The 24,827-nt window shown below is 53.6% G+C and overlaps 9 protein-coding genes across 9 annotated transcripts; 3 read left to right on the top strand and 6 right to left on the bottom strand.

Moving 5' to 3' along the window:
- Positions 1-238: 238 nt before the first annotated feature.
- On the bottom strand, positions 239-1,359 carry YHC1 (U1 small nuclear ribonucleoprotein C; the record flags this gene model as incomplete). The annotated part of the gene is made up of 6 exons (XM_083191502.1): positions 239-504; positions 571-636; positions 703-846; positions 928-1,029; positions 1,177-1,263; positions 1,335-1,359. The coding sequence occupies 6 exons, from the start codon at positions 1,357-1,359 to the stop codon at positions 239-241; spliced, it is 690 nt and encodes a 229-aa protein (XP_083052716.1).
- A 483-nt stretch (positions 1,360-1,842) lies between these two features.
- Positions 1,843-2,650, top strand: ERV25 (emp24/gp25L/p24 family/GOLD-domain-containing protein; the record flags this gene model as incomplete). Its single annotated transcript, XM_083191501.1, has 3 exons — positions 1,843-2,058; positions 2,125-2,248; positions 2,328-2,650. The coding sequence occupies 3 exons, from the start codon at positions 1,843-1,845 to the stop codon at positions 2,648-2,650; spliced, it is 663 nt and encodes a 220-aa protein (XP_083052715.1).
- A 709-nt stretch (positions 2,651-3,359) lies between these two features.
- On the top strand, positions 3,360-4,104 carry emi5 (succinate dehydrogenase assembly factor SDH5; the record flags this gene model as incomplete). The annotated part of the gene is made up of 2 exons (XM_083191500.1): positions 3,360-3,573; positions 3,662-4,104. 2 exons carry the CDS (start codon positions 3,360-3,362, stop codon positions 4,102-4,104), a joined length of 657 nt encoding a protein of 218 aa, XP_083052714.1.
- A 449-nt stretch (positions 4,105-4,553) lies between these two features.
- Positions 4,554-6,113, bottom strand: ACO1O0_002021 (Mis12-Mtw1 protein family-domain-containing protein; the record flags this gene model as incomplete). The annotated part of the gene is made up of 3 exons (XM_083191499.1): positions 4,554-5,212; positions 5,266-5,979; positions 6,071-6,113. 3 exons carry the CDS (start codon positions 6,111-6,113, stop codon positions 4,554-4,556), a joined length of 1,416 nt encoding a protein of 471 aa, XP_083052713.1.
- Positions 6,114-7,455: 1,342 nt separating this feature from the next.
- Positions 7,456-8,713, bottom strand: SKO1 (Aft1 HRA domain-containing protein; the record flags this gene model as incomplete). The annotated part of the gene is made up of 2 exons (XM_083191498.1): positions 7,456-7,786; positions 7,842-8,713. The coding sequence occupies 2 exons, from the start codon at positions 8,711-8,713 to the stop codon at positions 7,456-7,458; spliced, it is 1,203 nt and encodes a 400-aa protein (XP_083052712.1).
- A 4,908-nt stretch (positions 8,714-13,621) lies between these two features.
- On the bottom strand, positions 13,622-15,561 carry ACO1O0_002019 (uncharacterized protein; the record flags this gene model as incomplete). The annotated part of the gene is made up of 9 exons (XM_083191497.1): positions 13,622-13,833; positions 13,891-14,038; positions 14,099-14,198; positions 14,250-14,292; positions 14,343-14,888; positions 14,945-15,043; positions 15,115-15,177; positions 15,225-15,262; positions 15,380-15,561. 9 exons carry the CDS (start codon positions 15,559-15,561, stop codon positions 13,622-13,624), a joined length of 1,431 nt encoding a protein of 476 aa, XP_083052711.1.
- A 1,748-nt stretch (positions 15,562-17,309) lies between these two features.
- KEX1 (serine-type carboxypeptidase kexA) lies at positions 17,310-19,252 on the bottom strand (the record flags this gene model as incomplete). The annotated part of the gene is made up of 3 exons (XM_083191496.1): positions 17,310-18,617; positions 18,667-19,027; positions 19,110-19,252. The coding sequence occupies 3 exons, from the start codon at positions 19,250-19,252 to the stop codon at positions 17,310-17,312; spliced, it is 1,812 nt and encodes a 603-aa protein (XP_083052710.1).
- Positions 19,253-20,638: 1,386 nt separating this feature from the next.
- On the top strand, positions 20,639-21,504 carry ACO1O0_002017 (protein-arginine N-methyltransferase SFM1; the record flags this gene model as incomplete). Its single annotated transcript, XM_083191495.1, has 4 exons — positions 20,639-20,957; positions 21,096-21,206; positions 21,276-21,394; positions 21,448-21,504. The coding sequence occupies 4 exons, from the start codon at positions 20,639-20,641 to the stop codon at positions 21,502-21,504; spliced, it is 606 nt and encodes a 201-aa protein (XP_083052709.1).
- A 176-nt stretch (positions 21,505-21,680) lies between these two features.
- On the bottom strand, positions 21,681-23,157 carry PEX29 (integral peroxisomal membrane peroxin-domain-containing protein; the record flags this gene model as incomplete). The annotated part of the gene is made up of 2 exons (XM_083191494.1): positions 21,681-22,938; positions 22,985-23,157. The coding sequence occupies 2 exons, from the start codon at positions 23,155-23,157 to the stop codon at positions 21,681-21,683; spliced, it is 1,431 nt and encodes a 476-aa protein (XP_083052708.1).
- Positions 23,158-24,827: the final 1,670 nt, after the last annotated feature.

Below are 24,827 nucleotides of genomic sequence, written 5' to 3'. Positions count from 1 at the left end.
TCCTTGAGTGTAAACATCTGCCTGATACTTTCCGGTCGAAGATTAATCTAAAAGGACAGCTTTCCGTGCTCTGATGCCCCAAGGTTCCGTGGACATGTTAGAAATCGTTTTACCGTCCCTAGCCTGAACGCCATTTTGCAAATCATAGCAATGCTGCTCGAATCTTACATGACTCTACCACCCCCTGCATGCCTACCTTTCTACCTATTCCATGAGCTTAACCAACAAGTTCAAACGATTATCGCCTGTCGTGTCCCGGCGGAGGAGGACCCGAATGGGGGAAGCCGGGAGGTGGACCGCCATGAGGGAAGCCCTGGCCGCCGGAGGGCGCTGGCATCCCAGGAAATCCGGGGGGCGGGCCGCCGCCACCTTGCCCGGGGGGAGGGAAGGGGAACTGGCCGGGGGGCGGAGGGAACGGCATGCCTCCGGGAGGAGGAATCGGGGGCATGTTGTTGGAGCCGGGAGGGAAGGGCATCGGGGGCGCGCCACGGCCGCCTGGAGGAGCTGGAGGGGGGGGGACATGTTAGGATACTTGCTTAGGGCATATAGGGACAAGGGGAGGGTACGTACGAGGAATGCCATGGGGCATCTGGCCTGGAGGAGCACCGGGCATGCCGGGGAATGGCGGCGGGGCACCTAGAAACACACGCAGCTCGTCAGAACTCCTTCTCTATTGCTCACGGCGGGAGAATAACAACGTACCTCCAGGGAAGCCGAACGGCGGAGGGAAGTTGTGATGGCCGGGCTGGTTGTGCGGCAGCATGGGGTTCGCGTGGGCCTGGCCCTCGGCGACATACGAAGACGTGATGGAGTCGATGACGGACTGGGCCTTCTCGTGGCCGATCTCTGTGAGGCGGAGGCGCTGTGTTAGGCGATGGCGTCTTGCGGTGGACCATGACCATGGTCCGGGTGGGTGCGGAGACTCACGTTGGTAGTAGTCTACGACATTGCGGATGTGGTTCTTGCCACTGTTGTGCGCTCGGCGCACGCTCATGGAGTCGTGCGTGAGGTAGACATCGCAGTAGTCGCCTGTTTGATGCCGTGGTCAGTTCAGTTCAGTTGGGGGGGCTTCGCGATTCGTTGTTTAGATGCGCGCGCGGGGCGGGGAGGACTCACAGAAGACTGTAGCAGGTTAGCACAATGTTGCAAGTAGCTGGGGTGTACAAATGGACTTACACTTGGGCATCTTGGCGACCTTTTTTGTGTGGGCAATGGTGATGGGCGTGGACTTGGGTTGAGGCCGCGATGGCGATTTCCTGAAGGCTGCGAAAGGAAGCGCAAGGCTGCCCCACACGTGATCTACACCTGAGGTGTCTGTACTCGTACGTACTTACCGCCTAACACGATCGCCTCCTCCATAGGATGCCCTAGGGCAGAGTAAATAATTAGAATAAAGCAGTTGTATTCATTTTCAACGTCTCAACGAAAGATACTCTTTGTATACGAGCTACTTGGAGAGAAATGAGACGACGCCCCAGTGGCTGTTGGCGCATCTACTTTCAACGGGAGTCAGCTACACGGTACCGGGTACCGACTCAATAGACATTGAGAGTTGCCCATAAGTCAAAGGCTTTGTAAAATCTTCGAGCTCGAAGTTATTAATCTGGTCAAAGGATTAGAACTTAAAACCTTTTCCATGCGATGCTGCTTCTCGAAGGACGAACAAACACCCGAGATCTATTTGGCGTTGGCACGTGACCCACCGTCAAGCTGTACCTAGCTGGTGGTGGACACCTTTCAACTGCGTCCAGCTGGACCCCCTGCAGAGGCCACTGTCACCTCCGACCAGAGACCATCAAGGCAATCCTCACGACACCAACGTGCTGTCGAAGCCCACCAGCCATGGCTCTCCCACGCTCGCTCATGCAGTACTTCTGCAGCCTGCTGCTGCTCATTGGCGTTGCCAATGCCCTCAAGTTCGATGTCAAGGCGCACAGCGGCCGCGAGACCCAGAAACAGGAACGTTGCATTAGGAACTTCGTCTCCAAGGGCACGCTGGTCGTGGTCACGGCCATTGTAGGCGGTTCCAAGGGTGATGGCATGATGCTCAACATTCACGTATGTTCTGTCCTTAGAACTGTGTCCCGCCGCCTCACCCCTAGCTGACAATAGAACGATTAACAGATTCGCGATGCCGAGGGCAACGAGTACGGACGCCCGAGAGATGTCGTCGGCGAATCGAGGACTGTCTTCGACTCCCACTCGGACGCGGCATTTGATGTCTGCTTCGAGAACGTCTTCGTTGGCTGTACGCTTTCCCCCCTTCATGATCACCCAAATTATCTAGGCCTTGAGTCCATCCAGAACTAACCGCTCCCACCATACAGCTAAGCGACCCAGCCCTAACACGCGATCCGTCGAGCTCGACATCGACATTGGTGCCGACGCCAAGGACTGGTCCGCCATTCAGGCCACCGAGAAGCTCAAGCCCGTCGAGGCGGAGCTGCGGCGCATCGAGGAGCTGACGAGCGAGGTGGTCCGCGAGATGGACTACCTGCGCAGCCGCGAGCAGAAGCTGCGCGACACCAACGAAAGCACCAACAACCGCGTCAAGTGGTTTGGCGTCGGCACCACGTGGCTCCTTGTCGGCCTCTGGGCATGGCAGATTATGTACCTACGTGCCTACTTCCGTTCCAAGCACCTGATCTAAGCGAAGGCGGGGAAAGGAGTAGGCGCAGAGCCGGAGATTGCTCTCGAGGATGTGGGTTTAGCAGCGCTTTGTTTTTTTTCATGGACATAAAAACACGGCTAGGTGCCGGAACGCGGACATACGAACAGCATGGAGCCTTGTCGTGGACCTCGTGGCGGACTATTGGCGTGTGGCGGAAGTCCTTAGCGGATATGCAGGCGTTTGTACAGGTAGAGATCACTAGCATGATCTGGAAGGCAAAATAAAATGGTTATGCACGCCGTAATATACGCCTGTCTGTTACACAGGCCGGGGCTGATCTCGGCCGTTATGATAAGCATGTGGGATGTTGCCCTCTTTGGCACTACGCGGCAACAGACCTACACGACTGTGAGAGATAGGCTAGATTTTGGCCTTGCTGGTAAAGATATAATCAGGGCCCCAGAGTGAATGGGAGGTATGAGTGCTAATACTACGTGCATCCATACGAAGATGCTGCGTTCTTACCTGCCTTCGAGACGCGGCGGCTCATCCCGAGCCCCGGATCGGATTCCACGGTGCGCTAGTGCTTCTCGGCCTCGGCTTTCCAGGGTCCATCTTTTTGTCAGCGACAACGACTGACTACGTCTGTCGACTACAACCTCCCGAATCCGGACCATCTTCTGCTCCTCCCATAGAGCCAGGTCGATCGCAAGACAATCTCCTCTTCCGGTCATCAGCCACCACAACCATGGCGTCCTCCCGGTCGCTCTCCCGCGCCCTCGTCCGTCCCGCGCGGCAACTCCTCGCCTCGCAGACTCGCGCCCTCTCTGCGACGCCGCGCCTCTTCAACGAGCCCCCTCACAAAGAGCTCCAAGTCGGCGAGCTCGAAGGCGCCAAGTTCAAGATTGAGCCCCTGCGCCGCGTCGGTGAAGACGACAAGACCAAGCGCGCACGACTTCTCTGTCCGTGGCCTATCTTCCCTTCCTCCGTCGACCCTCCGTCGTCATTCTCTTTCGAGAGAGAGGACTCTTGCTGACACCGAAGAAACAGACCAGTCCCGCAAGCGCGGCACCCTCGAGTCCGACCTCCTCCTCTCCACCTTCGCGGCCATCAACCTCCCCACCATGAGCGCCGCCCTGCTGCACCAGTACGACCTCCTGCTCGACGAGAACGACTGGGACATATACTACTGGGCCACGCAGCGCGAGTCGTCCTCGTCGACGAACCCGTCCTCGCCCAACCCGGCCTTCGCCGAGAGCCCCGCCAGCGCCACCGACCCGGCCAACGCCGACGACGTCGTCACGCGCGAGCCGCCTTCGGGCGAGTGGGCGCAGACGGTGGGCAACTTCCGCCCGGCCTACAGGCCCGTTCCGAAGCGCTGGAGCGAGAGCGAGATCCTGGAGTTGCTGAGGGAGCATGTGAGGAACAAGAGTGTGGACGGTGGCGAGGGCAAGGGCATGGCCTTCATGCCCTCGCTGGAGGACAGAGGATAGATCCTACCTACCCATGGCCCGGGTGCATTAACTGTACGAATATGAAATAGACGCGGGGATGTTGAAGCATCAGCAGGCTTTCATCATGGTCTCCACGGAATATACTGCATTTAGACACGCCAGCAATTTTCGAGTTGTGTCTTGAGTCTGGAAAGCGATATGCTCAATGAAGCTATAAGAGTCTCGCTGTACGAAAATTGAAATACATGGCATCCACCCGCCCGTCGCCCACCCTGCGAAACTCCATAGCACTCCTTGGGGTGTCCATGCGCCGCCCATCCTGTACCTCTTACTTGATCCCAAATACACATGACCTTGTCGGGGAACCGCAGCCTAGCCGGCGGGGGGTAACAAAGAAAATGAATCAGGCGCCTCGTCTCGTCGTCAATCTCATAACCCAGCAATGGTGCCCTTCTATGGTGGGAGCCAATGCCCGCAAGAAGCTTGCCTCACCCGCCACCTTCGGGCAGTATGTTCCCCAGACTCCTTAGGACTTCCATAATGGGCATGTCCTTCGTACCCGCGTCTGTCCTCTCGCGTTGTTCACGTTCTCGTAATCGGCGGGCACTTAGACTGAGAACCTTGTCTGCCTCCTCCCCAGCAACCGACACCCTTTGCTCCAGTTTGTGGATATTGTCCGCCAGCTGGTCAATCTCAAACTCCAGAGATGACCGCACGTTTCGTAGTCGTTCTTCTGACCTTGAATGTACCGCCTCGAAGGATATTGATTCATCGCCAAGATAGGCACGTATTCTGCCGTCTTCCTCGTCTAGCAGGTCAAAGTCAGGTAGCGTGATTTGGTCTGCGGTCTCGGTGTCTGAAAACAGCGATGGCTGCTCTGGAGGTGGTTTTCGCATTGCTTGCCATGATTTCTTCTCTTCTTGTAACCTAGATCGGGAGTTAGCAGAAGGTTTCATTATCCCATTCTGTATCGTGCCGTACTTCTTGATGCTTTCTTCCAGCTGTGCCAACTTCTCATCCAGCTCGATATTTCTCGGGTTTGGCTGGAGCACAACGGCTGCCTTTGGGCTCTCGTCCCTGCTGAACCAGTCCGAGAAGTCAGATCGGGATGCAAAGTCCTTAAGTAGTTGATCCTGAATCGCACGAGCTGTAGATAGTTAGATATCTATCCTCTTCGCCTCGAAGCCGAGGGGAACGTACCTCCGTGGATCACACTGGAATTGGCCGTCCCGTGACGTGGTTTTTCTGACAGTGCGCGTTCTCCACACCACGTCAGAAGCTGCTTCATCCGCCGGGGCTCCGTCAATCCGTCGGCCTCGATGTGCTTGTAAAATTCTGCGGGCTTCACTTCGCGGTGTGGTAATGCCGTCTGTCCGTTGTCGATCAGAGAACTCGCCCTCCGGCCACGCGACCCCAGGCTACTCCGTCGGTTCCCGGTGCCCTTCTTCCGCATCTCCTTGTTCCGGTTGATGATAGGGGTATCGCTCATGGGCAACGTAATTTTGGCCGACCGCACCGGTGCTTCGGGAGAATCGAATATCGAGGTTGCTGTCCGCGAGTTGGATTTTCCCTTCCTAGCTCCATTATCCCGAAGCACGCCTTTTTTCCCAGCCTGCCTAGTGTCCTGATCATCTTCGACCGCCTGGCGCGTACTCTTCCGTGATCCTTTCTTAGGGACCTTCGGTTGAGGCTCCTCTTGGAGCGATTCGGCGGCGGATTTTCGGTGTGTTGGTCGTTCTGTCTTCCCAGACTCCTTTTCGGTAACTGTTTCTAGAGAATTCTCCTTGTTTGCGCCCCTCTTTGGCGGGCGACCTCTCCCTAGCTTCTTGGGTGGCTCTGCTGACTCCTCCGTCTTCGCCTTCTTCGATTTACGAGCAAACACAAAATCGTCGTCATTCTCGTAGTCTGGCGCCGCTATAGTCTCCGTCAGCAAATCTGTCCTCGTACTATCCGAAGTCTGACGCGCGCTCGCGCGCGCACGCCCGGAGGGGCCCAAGGAACCTACCAGCCAGGCGCTTGCTTGTCCGGCGCTCCGGAGGGTTGCCCATGCTAAGAAGTTCAAGCGCCTGTCGAGTTTCCACGAGAGTCGTCATGGATGGCTGTTTCGCGGATGCATCGACGGCGGTGGTGGCGGACAAGGTCGGCTGTCGCGTTGGGGCAGGAATTGGTGCCAGTCGCGTCAATCGGAGCACCCGCGACGATGTCGCGATATCACACCTCGATGGCTTCTGGTCCCGGTGTCACCCTGATGCTTTGTTTAATATGGCTGGCGGATTCTATCGTGTGCGGCAGGCGGCGGTGACGAAGTGTCTGATAGGGGGACGGGTTGATGATGGTCGTCGTGGATGGAGCGCCTCTGCATTGTTTACCTCGAGAGGGATGCTATCCTACCGACCGCGCTAATCTTATTTGGGAAGTTTCACCACCCCACCAGCCGACACTCATGCAGATTGCAGACGAGTGGAACACGTGACTAACTTCTGCATCACAAATGGCCTGTAAGGTAATTAATTAATAGGTTCCGCACTCCGTATCCATATACGAAGTAGTAATACGAGTAATAAGTCAATCCCCGAAAGCTCATCATTCGCTACATAGACTATTTGCAAGTACTTGATTCGGTAACTTGTTTTGCTCTATGGACTTTCAAGTCGATCTGGCAATCCGCGGCTGACAATGTGTGTCGACCCAAGCACGGCCACCAGCACGACCATAGAGATACAGTCAGGCTTGCGCCTGGATCCGAACAATCCTCACGACCTTGCTGTAACGTATTTTGTCTTCGGCCGTCATCCATCCATTCGCGTAGCATCCTTTGCCTATAGCTACGCCTGGTTTTACCTTGCCATTGCCATGCAAACCGCCAACACCATATACATGTGCCTGCTCAGTGGTGCCGAGCCCGTCCATCCATCCCTAACGCCTTTAAATCAAAGCAATTAGCCAGGGCAGCAAAACAGCCCTGCCCTGCCAAACCCCCCACAACATGTATAGCGAATCTCCAAAACATTATGTACTTACAATCCCATACGGGACATGTGAGGGAAGTTCGTCGTAAAAACAAGTCCGCAGCTTGCCACCGTAGTACAAAACTTGGTTTTGTACGCGCAGGACAAGTTTCTCTCCTTCCCCAGAGGAAAGTTAGCTATGGCCCAGTTGCCCACAGAGTCTCGCTCTGAGATATCCCATCGCGAAACGAGTGAGCTCTGCGCCTCAGACCACAGCCGTAAAAGGTTCCTGATGCTTGCGGCAAAGCTTTCTTTCCGATGTGACATCCGACGGATCAACCGTCGGTTAGCGGAGCGTTTGACATGGCGAGCACAGTTTTGCCCAGGTACCTGCTTCAGACCCTCCAGCTGCAGAGCCGTTTTGGCTGGAAGACTCTTCATCCTAAGAGAAGCGGCGCTGTACGCCCTGGCCAGCCATGACCTGCTGGTTTGCCATGGGGCCAGCCATTTGGTAGGGGTTCATTTGAGGGTTGAAAGGGTCGGGTGCCGCGACCTGGTTTACCTGGTTCATAAACGCGCCATGCATGCCCTGCTGCTGCGTGACTGGGCAATCCTTGTGCGCCAGGAGCAGCGTCTTCAAGTTGACGACCTCTTCCCTTAGCTGTGTAATCTGCGCTGTGAGAGCTTCGTTCTCATTGCTGAACATCTCAACCTTGCTTTGCAGGTTCGCCAGCCATTGCTTCTTACGTTGACGACACTTCAAAGCAGCAACCCTTCAGATGTTCGTCAGTATAGCTGTAGACTAAGGGGAAATCCCCAGTAACATACCGATTGCGCTCCAGGAAGTTTTTGCGCTTTTCCTCATCCGTCATTTTGGATTTGGAGCCTCCCTCGTCCTTCATAAGGTCGTCGTCATCAGAGGGTGAGGGACTCATGTTGCCGTTGACAGAGCTACTGTTGCCCCTGGCCTTCTTGTTAGCTGGGGCCTTGGCAGGCGCTGGATCCTCTGCCTTCCTCCTCCCGTTACTCGCGGGAGGGTTCTTTTTCCCTTTGCCACGAGCGCTTGGCTTGGGCTGCTCGGCGCTCTCGTCGGACATGTGACTGTGCTCACTACCGGCACGAACGGAGCCAATCGAGCCACCGTTCGCTTCGGGAGGTTGTGATGTAGGGTTAGCGTTGATCTGGCCGGATGGCGCGGGGTGCGCGTGGTTAGGAGCACCAGATGTCGCTGCAAATTGCCCTGTTGTCTGGGGCCCGTTCCTCCCCTGGGCGAGCATAAACAAGCCGTTGGCAGCGTCGTTATCGTGCGGGTCAAACGTCTTGGTCTCCGACTTGACTTGGACTGCGCCGTTCGGCATATCTTGTGGTTGCGATGTGGTAGACTGCTGAGGCTGTTGCTGGTGAGTCGGCTGCGAATGATGCTGATGCTGATGCTGGTGTTGGTGGTTGCCGCCGTTAGATTGGTCTCTCTTAGCAGCAGCACTCATAGCAGTGCGGTGGAAGTCCAAAGTGCTTGGCGTAGCCCCGCCGCTGGCGAGCTGAGCGATGAAAGCTTGTGAGTTGGGGCTTGGGGCTGGGAACATAGACCCGCTGCCGCCAGGGGTGAGACCAGAGCGCAACGACGACTCGTTGGGTGTAGGAAAACCACCACGAAGGTGATGAGTGTCGCCAAAGTAGTCGTTGGTTGGGCCTGAAAGCATTGCAGGACTCAAAGGTCCAGTGCGCAGCGAGCCGCCTCCCCAGTTGAATGGGGTCGCGTTGCTGCCAGGAAGCAGTGACGATGGCGACGTTAATGCGTGTACGGAAGGCAACTTAGTACCCCCAGGTGTTTCCGGAGCACCGCCGCCAAATGATTGCTCGAAGGGGTTGGGCTCCAGGCTGAGCGACCCTCCCCCTGGCTGCTGCGAAAAGTAATCTGGAGAGTTGGCACCTCCTTCTTGTTGCTGTTGCTGCTGCTGTTGTTGACCGGGTCGAGGTGGCGGCGCCAACGGTTTGGCGGCTTCGACATTGGGTGCGCCGTCGTTCTTGTTGGACTGTTCAGTCTTGACGTCTGAGGTGGCGTCTATCGGGAGGAGGTGTCAGTAAAGCTGGTAACGACGTTGATAGTGATGATGCAAATTGGGGTTGGGAAAGAAGCGACCAGGGCAGAGAGTGCAAGATGTTGCATCATCACCAGCCACGATGGAGACAAGGGGCGGCTTACCAGGTCGTGGAGGTTGTTTGTTGACCTTTGGGGGGGACTTGGATGGACCTCTGTCTGAGGCGTCGATCGTTGCAGTCCCCATGATGACGATGATGTATTATATTATAATAGCAAAAGTTTGAGCCGGGTGGGGGAATGAGAGTGTAGTAGGCTGAGTTGGGTGATGCCACGGAACTAATGAGGTCAGAGGCAAACGGCGGCGAAGGCCGGGGCGGTAGGTGGGCGCGTAGGGGGGATTGGCGCTGTGCCTACAGCACTCTGGTAGCGCAAATGCAGACGGCAGGAGGCTGAAGGCAAAACTGGCCCAGATGCAATTCTGCGACTGGTCTAGAGTTCTCCGATCAGGGTTATTGTCGCTATTCTCCTAGTGGACAGCCAATTTGTCCCGTCGCAGGAGTCTAGCGGTCGAATATCCTTTTCCTCGATGCGACCAAGTCTAGTGACGACAGTGAAGCGACCGGGTTCCCACTCGGCAGGCGCACCGTCGCCGCGGCGTAGTATCGGTAGAGAAAAAAAAAGGAGACCAGAAGTGCGACAACTCGTTGGGTTCAGGAAGGATAGCGTGTCGAATGCGCGGCCGCAAACGGTGTGCGTTGGGTTGCTGGGTGCAATGCTAAGGTTCCGGGGGACATCAGATTGAGAAAAGACGTCAGAGATGACGTTGCGAAGCAGCGAAAGGAAGCCGCAGAAAAAAAAGAAGGCGGCGGTGGGCTGGTCTTGTGTGGCCTTGGGCCGAGCGCTGGCACGCTGATTCGGTTGAGGGACCAGGATGGTCTTAGGGGCAAGTTTTGGGGCCCCCGGGCTGACAAACTCGGCATCTCGCACTGTTTCGCACTGTATTATTCGCCCCTATTGGCTGGCGATGGCGATGCCGTTGCCGATTCAGCCATCTGATTGGGTAGATTGACTGCCCGAGTCCCACCACCCAACATGACCCGATCACGATGACGATTGTCTGTCGCGTCTGAATTAATAAGTATGGCGGATGTTGAACGCCCTCTTTTCTGCTTTTCCGAACCTCCTTCAGCGCTGCGTGTGCGAAGGGTTATATCCGTTCTGGGCGCCTCGCTTCGTACTTGGCCCACAAATGGTGCCCCCTGCTGACTGTCGACCAGCGTTCCATCCTAACGCCATGGCCAGCCTCTCCCCCCTCCCCCAATAATCCAATACCGTCGGTCGGGAAAATTTCGTACTGTGCGCCATCTTCGCTCCATGACAGCCCCACCTCACGCGTTCTAGCATGGAACCCAAGTGGTTGCGAGGCGAGGGCAGTGGGACCCGACCCCTACCATCCATCACGCTTGACCAGCATGCGTCATCGTCATAGGTCGAGAAGACGGAGCAGAGCATCCCACGACGTGATGACGCCAAGCTCGAGACCGTTTTCGACGTCGGTGAAGGATGGCAAGCTTGATAATAATACGAGCTTGCTTCCGCCCTCGCCTTTGAGACCCGTTTTCCCTGGCTATATAGAGCCTCCGTTCGCAAAACTTGACGATGGTATAACTGTTTGGCGAATACGGGCAGATCGAGTTGTTGAATTCGCTGGACAGACGGGACGGGACGGTGGGTGCAGTCGAGGCTGCGCCGCGTGAGGAGCGAGAAGGCCACGAGGACCTGCATTCTTTCCTCCTGTCCCCAACTCCCTTGTGTCTGGCGTGTGGCAAATTCACTAATTCATCTCCCCTTTCGCGCCAGCTAGCTAGTTAGGTGAGCTTAGCCCAGTTAGTCGCCTATAATAAATCCCAATCTGCAAAATTTCCTACATTGGATAATAATTTGGATCACTACCGCTCTCGGTTCCAAACCATCCCCATCTTTGTTGTCACATGTGCTACGAAGTGGTATCCCCATGGTAGTAGGAACCGGCTCAGCGCCTGAATAAGGTAATCAAGGGCTAGATTGTCCGGTTTGGAACAAAGGCACGCGCCTCGATGTCGTTGATCTGCCTCCGCCGCATTCGAGGGAAGGAGGAGAGTGGGATGAGAAGTCAATGACGTCAGAGATATAGGCACCTCGACCACTTCCTCTAGGCTCGAGTCTACGATTTTTTACCAGAGGGCAGCGTTGCCGCGACGTTTTTTCCGGACTTTGTGCTGGCTAAAAAGCTCCGACGATGCTCCGCTAGATCTGTTATTGTCCATCTCACTTCACGCCAGGCCACCTGTTGCGTATCCTTTGATTGATGACGCAGGTCCATTTCACGAGCAATGGCTCCCAATTGAGGCGTGCTGGACCGATGCTTAATACCCAGCACCACCACTACGTACTATTTTACGTACCTATTCCCCCTCCTCAAGCTTCATAGCTCTAACAATGCGGTCTGCCTCTCGGCTTTGTTTCCGGCCCAGTGGAGTTGACAGCCACGCTGTCACTCTGCCGCTGTGTCGCGGTGTCGCGCACAACCCCACCGCCCAAACCGCGTTCCCACGAGTGATGACGTACTCCGTACAGCTCGTCTCAGGATGCCGTGGAACGCTTACGAGATCCAACACGCGACATTCTCCCCTCCAGGATTGCGATCCATTTTCTACTGTCAACAATAAACACTATTGGCCCCTGTCGCATCTCTCGGTATCCAAACATCGCGATGACTCCAGACCTCTCCAATCACCGTACTCTCATGTGATCAGTTGATTAATACGTAGTACATGTTCTCCCGTATACCTCCTAACAGAGACACAGAACAGTGTGTCGGTGTGTCTGCCCATCCAGCAAATATAAACGAACCCCATCCATTCGGAGAATTAGGTCAATGCCGAGACAGTAGATGCCAGACGGCAGATGCCAGATGGCCATGCTAGATTCACAGCCACGATCTCCCCGCGTCAGGAACCTCGGTGGCTTCGGAACGTCAATTATAGCTGCCGGTAATAATTCCCCAACCTGGCAGTCAACAATACCCATATATATATATATATATTACTCGCTCGATATATGTGCAGATGATAGAACAGCTGGGTCTCATCTAGGTAGCACCCGTGTGAGCAGCTAGCTACCTGTCGTGTCGGCGTGTAATAGGGCTTCGCGATGTTGATTGTGCAACATGCAACGAAACAAGTTGTTACAAACGGGCAGGCCAGAGCTCATCTGGTAGGTTGAGTTGAGTCTCTCAATGTTCACAAAAACGGAAGGGTTTCCTTCCCTCGGGAATAGATATCGGGGGGAGGTCTCATAGCCTTGCCTTTACTTCTGTTCTGTTCCTGAGCTTGCTGTTCCTGAACTTGCTGTCCTAAATGAGGCGATCCGACTTCTCATTCAGAATCCAAATTACTCCGATGATACAAAGGATTTAGAGGGGGAAAGGCTTTAAGATTGTAGGGGGGTTTGGGCCTGGTTTTGCAGAAGTCGGCGATGAACCCTTTACCCTTCTCAGCCTTTGTCGCTGCGCCCGTGAGGCAAATTATCGCCGACCTTGCTCGGGCTGCTGTATTCATCACTCTAACCACTTCATCGTTACTCGAAGATAGTGGGAGGTAGGTTAGATACTTCCCAACTAGAACAAGGAACATCCCTTCCTCTAATGAAACCTATACGGGAAATCATTGCTAGAAGAGACAGAGTCCCCTCGGACGAGTCAGATATGAGAAGGATATTGAAGCTGGAATTTCCCCACCTCACCTATAAAAGTCGAAATGATGAAGTGGTTGGACACGTTGGTTGTATTTTCTAGGATCGGAGAAGGGCTTTGTGACCCGGAGTCAAAATGCAACCCTGGGCATTGCTTTCATTCTCCTTCAGGGCAACGGTTTCAGAAGACTCCCGAGTGCAATATTCTACCTATACAGAGCAGATTTCGCATTGGCCAACACATCGTCATACCAATATGGACTGTTGACGTAAATCGGACTTTTGGTGAGAAAGCTAGGTACGCGAGACAAAAACTTTCATCCTACCGTCATATGCCACGCTGTCGTATCGTGTCGCAGAGGTCTGATTCCTGGATGAGATGACGTTTTCATGGGTAGGCTAAACCCAGCGGCTTCGTTCAGTTTTATTACGTCAGGAACTAAATGGGCTAGGACCTGTTAAACGGACTATGGTCACAGGCCCAGGTTGAGTGGAACTGAAGGGTAAAGAAGGCGCAAAAGAAGATGGGCGTCAGAAGCGTGTTTGGTATTTCTGCGGGAACACTTGTAGTCATATGGTTCGTCAATCCAGCAGCTACATACCAATATGTCAGTCATATCCGGAAACTTGTTCTGCAGACAAGCGAACTAATTCCTATCATTCAGAGGCTATCTGCAAAGCATTTCTGGCTTCTACTTCCACGAGCACCCTACCTAGGTCAACCCCCTTGTTCGCATCTCTCACTTGTCAACATCTCACAAATCAAATCTTCACCAACGAGCCGCGTGGGCAAAACTCTAAAAGGTCCAGTTAATTCTCAGCTCAAATGAGCAGTTTACCAACCGCCAGAACCGGATTTGAAGTCCCCAGCGTCGTCGAAGGTTGCAGCAGCGTTGCCTTCGCCCCGGGAATCCTCGGCGGGCCGGCCACTACCATTGTCAAAACCACCACCAGAATTCTCAAAATCAGGTTCCTCGGCAGTTGGTTCCTTGCATCGAACTTTGGTGTGGCCAAACTGCTGGCAGTTGCTGCACTTCACTTTGCTCCCTGGAGATCATTGTCAGCCTAGCCTAGAACCATCATAGCCTAACATTAACAACTTACAGTCCTTGGGCTCGGGACAGTCCCGACTCACGTGCCCAGTCTTCTCACAGTTTCGGCAGGTCACCGTATCCATGTTCCGAGGCTGGTCACATTCTTTGGCTATGTGCCCCTCTTGGCCGCAGTTGTGGCAAGCTCGGCCACCACCGCCCTGAGGACAGTCCTTGGACAGGTGCCCAGCTGGTCAAGTCAGTATTGGGTTGGAACATACAGTGGAGAACTTGGATATCTCACTCTCTTCGCACTTTCGGCAAGTGATATTGTCGAGGTTGGGTGGCTCCTCACACTCAGCCGCCTTGTGGCCGGATTTTCTATTCAAAAATGTCAGCAGGACAGCCCCCAAGTTAGCATAGAGTACTCACCCGCAATTCTTGCAGGCAAACTTGTCAACACGTGGCTGAGGGCCTGTTCTTGTAAGCTAGTGAATAATATTGAGACCGGAGGAGGGAACGTACAGTCTCGCTGGCGATGTCCCTCTCCTTGGCAATTGTTGCACACAACTGCCTCCTCAACCCTCTCACGCTTGGGCTCGGGGCAAGTTTTGGTGCTGTGACCAAACTCCTCGCAGTTGAAGCATCGTTGCTTCAGGCTGTCCACTCTCTCGCCAGCATCATCAAGGCGAGCAAGGATCTCGTCTCTCGTCTGGGGCCAACCTTCTCTTTCACGAGGACGGGCAGGTTTCTCTGAGAACCTGTAAGATACAGTGTACTTCTTGCCAACATTGCCTTGGAGATCCATGTTGGTAAAAGCTCCAGGGAATACCCGTTCAAGCGAAATAAACCACAGGTTGATTCCAGCATCGATGAGCCCCATCTGAATTTCCTTGTAAGTGGGAGTACCGTCAAGAGCCTTGACGTACTCCTGGATGGCGTCCTTGGCATCATCAATGTCACTGTCCGCGACTGCTTCTTTAATCTTCTCCCAGGCATCTTCGGGGGAGATATCGGCAACATTGTCACGGTTGATCTTGCGTGGCTTCCCGCAGGAGTTTTGAGCGTGCCCTGAGGACTCCAAGTATTAGTATATATAAGGGATTTTTGTTCGCATAAAGGCTCACCTTCTTCACCACAGTTGTTGCAAGTCATAGCTGGCTTGTCCGGGCAATCTTTGGCCATGTGTCCGGTATTCTTGCAATTCCTGCACTCAATCTCCGAACCTTTGGGGCATTCAGCGCGTCGGTGTCTGGTATTTGTTAGATAAGTTCTCTTAAAGGAATCTTTAACTTACCCTGTCTCTCCGCACCCAAAACACTCAACGTCCGAACCTTTAGGACATTCGGCGCGTCGGTGTCTGGTATTTGTTAGATAGGTTCACTTAAGGAAGAGTCTTTAACTCACCCCGTCTCTCCGCACCCAAAGCACGCATCATCTCCGTACTGGACAGCTTGGTTTCCAGCTGCCGCAGTTCCGTTGGGGCAAGTCTCTATGGTGTGGCTATCCAACACCTCCAAATTAGCGAAGAGAGAAATCAGTCATGAAGAATTACAACCCACTCTGTCTGTCCACAGCCATTGCAGGTAGTCTGGCCACCACATTCAGCTCCTTTGTCGTTCCAGTTTTTCTCCTGGACGTCAGAGTCTCCCGGGATGCCCTGACTAGCGTTGACGCTTTCCCAGCCATCGTTGCTGGGGCCGGTGTTCCAGACGTCACCGCCACCCGAGGTCCAATCAGCCATCTTGTTGTCGAGGGAAGTGATACTTCTTAGACAAAGAAGTAGTGGTCGACCTCAATGGCTCCGGAAGTTTGTTAGCAAATCCAAAGTGAAACTTAAGCAAACAACTGAGCGGCGATGCCTATGAGAAAGCTGGGGGCCCGACGAGGCTCTAAGATGCTAGAGGACAAAAATGCGAAGAGAGACCACAGGGTCAGATTTTTAGGCATCTTCTAGAAGTGCCTATGAGATGCGAGGCCACGAACTGACAGAATCTCGCCCTATTCACGTCGAATCCCGGGTGGCGATTTGATCGATGGCCTCGGGAAACACTCTGGGGAATGACGACAGATCAAGGCAGAAAAGGATAGAAGATATGATCACGCTCGGAAAGGAATTCAGTCTGTGTCAGTCTGCAGATAGCAGTAACTCGGATGGAAGAAAGAAGATGTGCTGAAGATAAATAGGAACGCACAACGGTAGCATTCCGGCATCACCAACGAAGTGTGTATTCGTGATGCATCGACATCTCATAAAGAATGTTCTTCAAACCAAGGTAATAAACACTTACCTCAATAAAGATTGCTCAGGTCCTTCCCATTGATGCTTTGAGGGTTAGAGGATATCCACAGCAAGAAGTGGACAACGAAAGGTGAAGAAGTGAGAAGGTAAGAAGATGAGGAGAGGGCGGAGAGGCAGCAGACTTTTTATCTCTACTAGGGAATCTTGGGGCGTGAGAATAAAAGGGTGACTGGGCTGCTATCAGTTGCCCCCAGCTGGCAGGGACTGTCAGGGAGTGTTGCCGGGCAGGTGCAACACCCCCCCAAGGCACTTACAGAGGAAGGAGCCCCATCCGTCCCTGCTTCCCCTTCTGCTACCTGATTTCTGCGGGCGGTGAGCTTCAGGATTTTCTTCCAGGCCATCTTCTGTTGGTACTAATTAGAAGAAGATACCCAACTGCCGGCAAACACCGATCCTCCTTGAATATCATGCTCGAAACAAGCTTGGTGGAACAAACTGTGCAGGCCAACTATTTTCAACACATCGCTATTCGAAATAGGGGGTTAACGGCAATTAGAATGTAGAAGAGCATCTATAGTATTCATATTCATGCGCTCGCGGGTATTCCTACTAGTAGAGATATCGAGGACGGCTAGGTGTTTGCTGTATCACGATATCCGTATCACCCTCCCAGGACATTGACACTTCAAAACCACGACACCACATCCTCCCTTCATAATATCTACTAAGAACAAAAATTCTATATGAGCTTGGAAGATGTCTAGCCACCAAGAGTTTTCGGGCCTTATTTTCCCGCGACCTATGGTATACTTGCAGCGATGGCACTCTCTACACCAAAGGCCACCATGTCATTCACCCCTGACGTAAGAACAAAAGGACAGCCGAAGCTCCACACTCGACAAGAAGATTCTTGAAGTCACCAGGCTTCCAACGTCCACTTCCAACACAGAAGTGTTTGAATCCAAGATAAACGTAAGAATATTAAGACCGCCCGATGCCATAAGCCGTTTCCCCGGGGTAATCCCGTGACCTAGCATCCAGCATCAGATGGGAGCCAGAGAAGCAATCGACCACAGTTACAGAACTCGAAGAACAATTCTCATGAATATACTAATGAATATAGCGCTTTGTTTGTATCAGTCTCACAACGCCTAAATGCCCACAGTAACCCGGGTGATCATACAGGTCCGTAGTACTGCTAACGAACCCATATTCTACGTCTAAACAACATCGCGAACAGGAATCCCAACTCATGAGCTGCCTTTGCCCTTAACCCGGTCGTCATCATCGTCACTATCATCCCCAACGCTGTACTTGTCCCTGGTGGGCGTCTCCGCGTGAAGATCGTCCAGCTCGCTTTCATCGAAGGCCGCTGCCTCCAAGTCGCCATCGTCTGGCTTCCTTTGAAGCCCATTCATGTCAGATCGGCTAATGGGCTCGTTGCCATTGAGGGAGTGATAGGCTGCTCTCTTCCGGCGCTCACGCCAGATAAAGTAGCCCCAGCCCAGAACGGCAATGATGACAATGACAAGGACGATTTCTCCAGACCTCCTGTAGGCTTGCCACTTGGCCTCATCGACCTGCTGCTGATTTTCTCCCTCTGTGGTCTGGGTTTGGTTGGCGCCGCCGACGGTGGTCTCGGTACCCTTCTCTCCGTCGATAAGACTGTCCATAGGCTCACCCCCGATGCTGCTAATATCAACGCCCATGAAGCGGTCGAGCATGTCACGACTGCGGCGAGGAAAGTCAAAGGGTACCATGTGGGATGCGTTGTAGAAGAGCACATATGTCAAGTTCCGCGCCTCTTGCCAGAAGCCTGCGGCCTCGCCCTCGAAAGTCCAGTCCCGCCGAGGAGCCCAGTTTCCAGGGCTCATCTCGAACCCCTTGCCCCCGCTCCAGTGCAAGTTGGTAATCAAATCCTCTGTGCCCTTGTGGTTGCAGATGAGATCCTCAGCACCAGAGAACAAGAGGGTGGGGACTTGTTCGATGATGTCCGGAAGCAGTTCGATGGACGGCTTGGATTTCTTGACATTGAAAGCCCTGCCGACACCACCGTTGCACTCACTCCAGCCCGTGTTCCGCTGCTCGTTCACATGGAGAGCTCTGGTGACTTCATCCCGCCTCAAGTAAGGGGTCATGTACTCCAGGTCTGGCGGCCAATTCATGCCACAGCTGGGATATGAGTCCCTGAGGCGAACGTCGTACATGTTGACGCACGCATCATCCCCATCGCCATTCTGGAGGAACTTGAGCATCTTTGACAAGATATCCTCGCATTCCGAGTAGTCGACGCGTCCTGGGTTGTTGGCAATAAACTTCTTGCAAGCCCGCACCATCCCTGAAAGCTGCTTCTCGAGGTCCGAATCCTTTTCCACCAGGCCCTTTTCCAAGGCGAAGGTCAAATAGGCCTCGTACTGTTCAAGAGGAGAAATCCAGCCGTTGCCGATCAGAAGGCCGGACAGGTTCCACTTCCGCCCTTTGTCCTTGTTCCGCTCTATGATCGCACGTGCAATGTAGGGGATGTGTTGGCCGGCATATGATTCTCCTGCTATGTAAATCTGCTTCGCATTAGGAGAGTCTATTTGCGTATATGGGGCTGGCACTCACATCGTCCAGCTCGTAATGCGGGAAAAGTTCAAAGAACTTGGTAAGGAATATGATGAAGTGGTCTGCCATGGTATCGAGTTCATGGATGAAGCTGTCGGTGTTGACATAGCTGAAACCGGTCCCCACGGGATTATCTACAAAGAGGAGATTGGCGAACTCATTCCATGAGCCGTTGTTGAGCACCAGGTTATTCTTGTCCTTGACCCTGTAGGGCCCAATCTCCATCAGTGCACCGTCCTCCGAGCTGCACCCCGGGCCGCCGTTGAGCCAGATGACGGTTCGCTGTTTGTTCGCAATGTGTTTGTTCTCGAAGTGCCAGAAGAAGAGATTCCCGTTGTTCTCGGGGTCGACTTCGATGTGACTACGAGTTGGGGATGGCGCGTCAGCTTCGGATGACGTCGCAGAAAAGGAGTGGTGCCCAGGCAGTGAGCTTCCACACTTACCCAGCATGCATCTTAATCGGAGTCGAATCTTCTGGGACGCCAGGTAGATTTTGGACGTAGTAGTCGGCAGCGCCCGCCGCGATGGCTGTGGCGGGCCACAGGGCTGCCGCCAGCATCGCCGGCCACCGTCGTATGGGTGCCATGGCGATGGTGTAACTGGCTCAGCCTCGGAAGAGTCGGGGGCAACAGAGCGGTAGAGGGCGCAGTAGCAGGCGCCTTGTGAGGAGCGCAACGGTTATGTCATTGAATAGGGGCACGCTGGCAACGATGCTCGATCATCCAGAGATTCAGAGGAGTTGTGGGAGGAGGGGATCCGGAAAGAACGGCAGCTTGGAACTCGGATGAGGTGGCCTCCCGTTCGTTGCATTAGCTGGATTCAGCCTGGTTCAAGGGACGGCGGATGGATCCAGCCCCAGGCTGCCTGCCGGCCTGCCCCACACCCAAGCGTGGCAAAGACGCAGGCCGCCAGAGGTGACAAAAACCGTCCCTCCAGGTGCCTGCCTAGCTGTACAGTGCCTACCTTATACTTACTTACCTACCCTGAAGTACGTGTCCAATGCTACTAGTGGGACGCACCACTTGCTTCTCTTTAATATTTATAATTTAAAGCATAGACTTATTAGGCTTAGAGAGCTAGGGACATACATTTTCATGTTGATACTTCTATTTGTGTACATTTAGAGATATATTTTGGCCAAGATACCAAAAATACTAGAACACTAGTGTTCAGCAAAACAGAAAATGAGATGCCAGACATTAAGCATATAATAACCTTTGTAACCTTTACACTTATTTAAATGCTATATTAAACCGGATATTGCCATCTACTGATGTGGGGTTAAATCTACATACCTAATACCTATGTTGGGATACGTACTCCATACACAGTAGTCCATGCCAATGTGGCGTCTATTGATGCCACAAGGAACCTCAATAAGGCGCATAGTCGTGTTTCCCAAATTGCCTTACAGAAGCATGACAAAAATAATAGGACCATCCACAAGACGTGGAGTGGAGTTGGGGCAAACTCCTGAGAGATGTGTTTGAAGAAAGATCAAATACAAAATGAAAACGAGTAGACCTCAATTTGTAGATTAAACAACATACCTTGCCTTATACATCGTATGCCATGCAGCCTTGACCCGTACCCAGCTTGTAGTTAAGTCATGACAGGATGTATGTTGGCTGGTCAGATCACTTTTGGTAGGCTGCTTACTGTTTGGAACGTTGAGTACGATATGGGTGAGGGGGCCATAGACCAAATATTTATATATTGACACTACTAAGTGCTAGGATTAGATTTATGCGAGTTTGTCACCTTATCGCGGTAGAGATAAGTCGAGCGTGAATTTGGGTAGGATGTCCTGGAAATGTTGGAAGGTGCTCCACTGGCGACTTGAACTGAGGTGCCCAATGCAGTCACAATCGCCTGCATCTAGCATCCGCGCTAGAACCCAAACTCTGTCATTGCTTCGACAATCTCCAATCTTCCCAATCACCTGAATTCTTTACTCTAGCCACCCCTCAAAATGGCATCCAAGGGGAAAACCTTCATTGTCGAGCATCTCGACCCCGAGCTTGGCCCGTGGTCTGAGCTCGAGTATATTGCCATCGCCAAGGAGTCCCAGGCTGCTGGCAGCACCTTCACTCTCTCCAGTCTGCCTGCTGAGTTCCAGGTCCCTGCCGCCCTGCAGAGCGTCGACGCCTTCGTAGCCGAGAAACGCGGCGTGGAGGAGCTCTACGCGGCCGACAAGTCGCGGGTATGCCTGCTTGACCCAGCCGCAGCCAAGGATCTGTCTCCCGAGGACGGCGAGACGTTTGATGCCTTCCTCTTCGGTGGCATCCTAGGTTTGTCCATTTTCCCAAATAGTATACCGAGAACAAGGCGCTGACTATACTAACAGGCGATGACCCCCCTCGGGGTTAGTCAATCTGAGACATGCTCTGTGATTTGATGTGTGATGGTCGCTGACATTGCCACAACAGATCGGACATCTGAACTCCGCAAGAAGGGTTTCGAGGGCCGGAGGCTTGGCCCCAAGCAGATGACTACTGACACGGCTGTCCGTGTCACACGCATGGTTGTGCAAGACAAGAGTTGGTTCACCCGCTCACAGGCGCCCCGTTTAGGTCGATAAGTGCCTTTCTTCTAACTACTATTTCAAGTTCCCCTTGACCAAGTCCCGTATCTCGACTTCCCCGAGCTCAAGTTTAGCGACCATGAGAGCACCGAGATGCCATTCCGTTACGTCAAAGGAGAAGATGGCGAACCCATCATGCCGCAGGTGAGCACTGTGGGCTAAACGCAAACTTTGACTGTGCTAATGTGCCTTCGCAGGGCATGAGGGAGCTGATACAGAAGGACGGCGACAAGACGCTGGACGATATGTTTTAATGTCTATGCGGTTACCCATGAAACCAAGGAGATCGCACCCTTCAGCTGCCGGAAACCGCTTTATGAGTTCCGTAGAGCCCGTGAGTGGCATTGAGTAGGTAGCAAATATCATATGAGGCAAGAAGACGGCGGTTAGCTGTAATGAAGACAAGAAACATATTCAAAATTAGATCAGACTATGCTGGATTCATCGACGCCGCCTTGCGCTTGACCAGTCGTACCCATCTCCGCCTCCTCCATTCTCCTCTCCTGGCGACGGCGTCCTCACCCTCCTCCCAACTCGTCTGAGGGATGGTGTTGAGACTGCTCTTGACAGGCTCCTCGACAACTCCCGTTTGCTCCTGCCTCTCATCATACATATCATATACCCATCTCTCACCCTCGGTCTCGACCTCGACACCCGTGATGATACGCTCTTCGACCCATTCTCGACTCCATAGGTCCAACGCCCACTTCTTCTCGCTCCACTCCCACCCTTCTGGGGCCATAACGTCCTCGAAGAAGCGTGTTCCGCGCGGCCGGTCGCCGGAAATACGAGGCTGTGATAGAGGATCATAGGGCGAGGGAGTAAACAGCCACGGCTCCCATTCCCCGGCGTCGGACATCTTTTGAAGCTCAAAGACCTCCACCTCCCGAGTCTCCGGGGCAGAGTCCAGGATCACATCGCTGGCAATCCAGTCCTCGAGCCGGGACTTGGCATTCTCTTCACGGGGTTGGACATGGGCCTGATGGGTTCTGGCCAGAAGACGGGCAATGGTTGGATGCCCCGTGCAGATAAAGGCCCAACCACCAATGAGAGCGATGAGCTTCCAGGGAAGGAGATGGGCTGTAATTGTCATGAAGATGCCACCGACAACGAGGAACAGGAAGGCGGCAGAGGAGAGCGCCTCGTTACTAAAGTTTGTCACGGGGACTAGCAGCGCAACCACCTGGTCGTGGGCTTGGCTAAAATCGTCCATGCTGTTCTGCAGGTCGCGCATATTCCGGAAGAAGTCCTTGCTTAATTCCTTGACCGGGCGGACAGTCGCGGCGGGCGCTAGAGGCGGGCCACTCGGGGAGTAGCCCATACTTTGCTCGCTGGACAAGGTGCCCTTTGGGGGAGCTGGATGCCTCGCCAGGAATCCGGGTATGAAGACGCCAAGCACCAGAATGGCAATCGGCAGTATGGACACGAGATACGGGTCGAGGCAGACAAAGGTGTAGACGGCGAGCAGGGACATGGTCTGGGATGGACGGTGCCAGGCGAGGATGCGGGCAACTCGGGCTTGGAATTTGAATACTACGCCGATGCGAGCATTGAAGCGTCGGAAATTGTTGGACATGGTCGTGAGGTTGAAGTTGGGCTTCTGAGCATAGGCTGGGACCATGTCGTCGGCTAGGATGGTAGGGTCGGAACCGGGATCGTCATCAGCAGGAATGACCTGCTCGAGAAGCCTGCGATTGTCAGACACGATATACCTTAGATGCTGGTGGAACCAACACTGACTTCTCTACCAGGCGATCCTGGATACTGGCCTTCTCACGGATGGCGGCCAAGCCCCCCCGTAAGCCCGTCCGGGGCGGAGGTGACGTTGGGCCATTGTCGACGTTGGGCTCGGGCTGAGGCGTATTGTCTTGCGCGCTGGCCAGCATCTCGGCAGTGAAGTCGTCCATGGGAGGCGATTCTAAGCGCGCGGTGCGGCGCGTTTCAAGACGTGGTCATGACGAGGGGGTGTGGTGTATAAAGAAGCTCCCATGAGCCCCGTCGGTATTGCGCCAGAGGCATGTGAAGGGTTAGGTATTAGGTGCTGCTGGTGCCACTTGGTGGTTGCTGGTGCGAGTGGGGTCGAACCGCTGACATCACACCAGGGAGACGCTAGAGCCATAAGGGGACCAGCAGGCCTGCGCTAACTGGTCTAGGGAGTCGCAGGGACCGACTCCAACAGCCACGTTGGATCTGTGCCGAGGCCAATATGGCCGTCAACAACGGATACGAGAACAGATCGGTGTTCGTATAACTGCGGATAAAGATGTTGGTTCCCGGATTGTTATGCCGGGGGCCTTTGTAAAATCACTACGAGCACTAGTATCGGTATGTAATAATAGTACTATTGACAAGCAGTGGCCAGATTTGTACGAGCCAAGCAATGTGTTTGATGGAGAACTCCCAATATTAGTCGTACTGCCTATCCGTACTGTATGTACGAAACTACGTGGACGGTGCTATTCCTGGGGTAAGTGCTTCGATCAATGTGAAGTCCAAGGAAGCTAGTAGTAGTACTATTGCAGTCTCGGAGTCTGAAGTCGCCTGGATCTGTCCGTCTTCCACTGTTGTGGCCTGCATTCCTCCAGTTCCAACTAGCATGAACATGAAATGATGAGGCCTATCTGGCATGCACGGGGTTGAGTGCCACAATCCTCCCTGTGAAGAGTCTTGCCGGGGCAACTGGGTGATGAACGAGAACAAAAACAAGAGGCTGACAATCGGCAGCCTGACTGATTGGGTCAGGTGAATCGGCAAATGTCAAATCCCTGGCCGCTCCCCTTTTCTGGATACGGACGAATGCCTCACGTAACGGTGCATGCCTTTGTTGATGCGCCCGACCGACCTGGGCTTCCTGTTTCAAAGCAAAGCGGATGCAGCAAGGGACGTTGCCTTTACCCCATTTAGTGGCCAAATATTGGGCCTAGCCCGGGATGCACGCGGGAAACTCACCGTGTCTCTGCTGCACTACGGATACTCTGGCCCGGATGCAGGAGGCAATGGTAGTAATGGATGCTACCTCGCACGAAGTACTTACTCGTAGATACACGTCGAGCAGACCGCAATTCGTCTCCCAATGGTGAAGCCTGCCTCTTCGGCTCCATGCCACCATTTCGATAATTTGGACAATTTGGACAAGTGAGACCCTAACTGGGGGCCACAATCGATACGCGCCACAACTAAGGTATCCGCGTCTAGCGGCGAGAGGCCACAATGGGGACCTCATTTCACCGATGATGGGGGCATCAGGGACGTGATTTAATGCATTTGTGTGGTACGAAGTATCGTTCGTTGATAATTTAACGATCCCGTATTCGTACTCCGTAGAGACTCTGCTTTAGAGTAGCTCTTTAGCACAATTATAACGAAGCTATGGAAGCTTCAAACGCCGGCTGCAAACATCGACAGCCATGGTTGGGATGGATTCACAATGTTGGTTTCGCTCCAGTGTCGATCCGGTCGTTATTATGGTTGTTCTCGTCATGGTAAGACGAACAATGTACTTGCGCAAGGGGTATTTATGCGGCGATCTGGGTAGTGTGTGGTACTTCAACCTAAGTACTTCCAAGCTTGGCTAAGT

The sequence above is a fragment of the Amphichorda felina genome (genome assembly GCF_050947745.1).
Source record: "Amphichorda felina strain 45539 chromosome Unknown scaffold_2, whole genome shotgun sequence".
Lineage (NCBI taxonomy): Eukaryota > Fungi > Ascomycota > Sordariomycetes > Hypocreales > Bionectriaceae > Amphichorda > Amphichorda felina.
The sequence above is the reverse complement of the archived record's forward strand: the minus strand, read 5'-3'. Positions and strand labels throughout refer to the sequence as shown.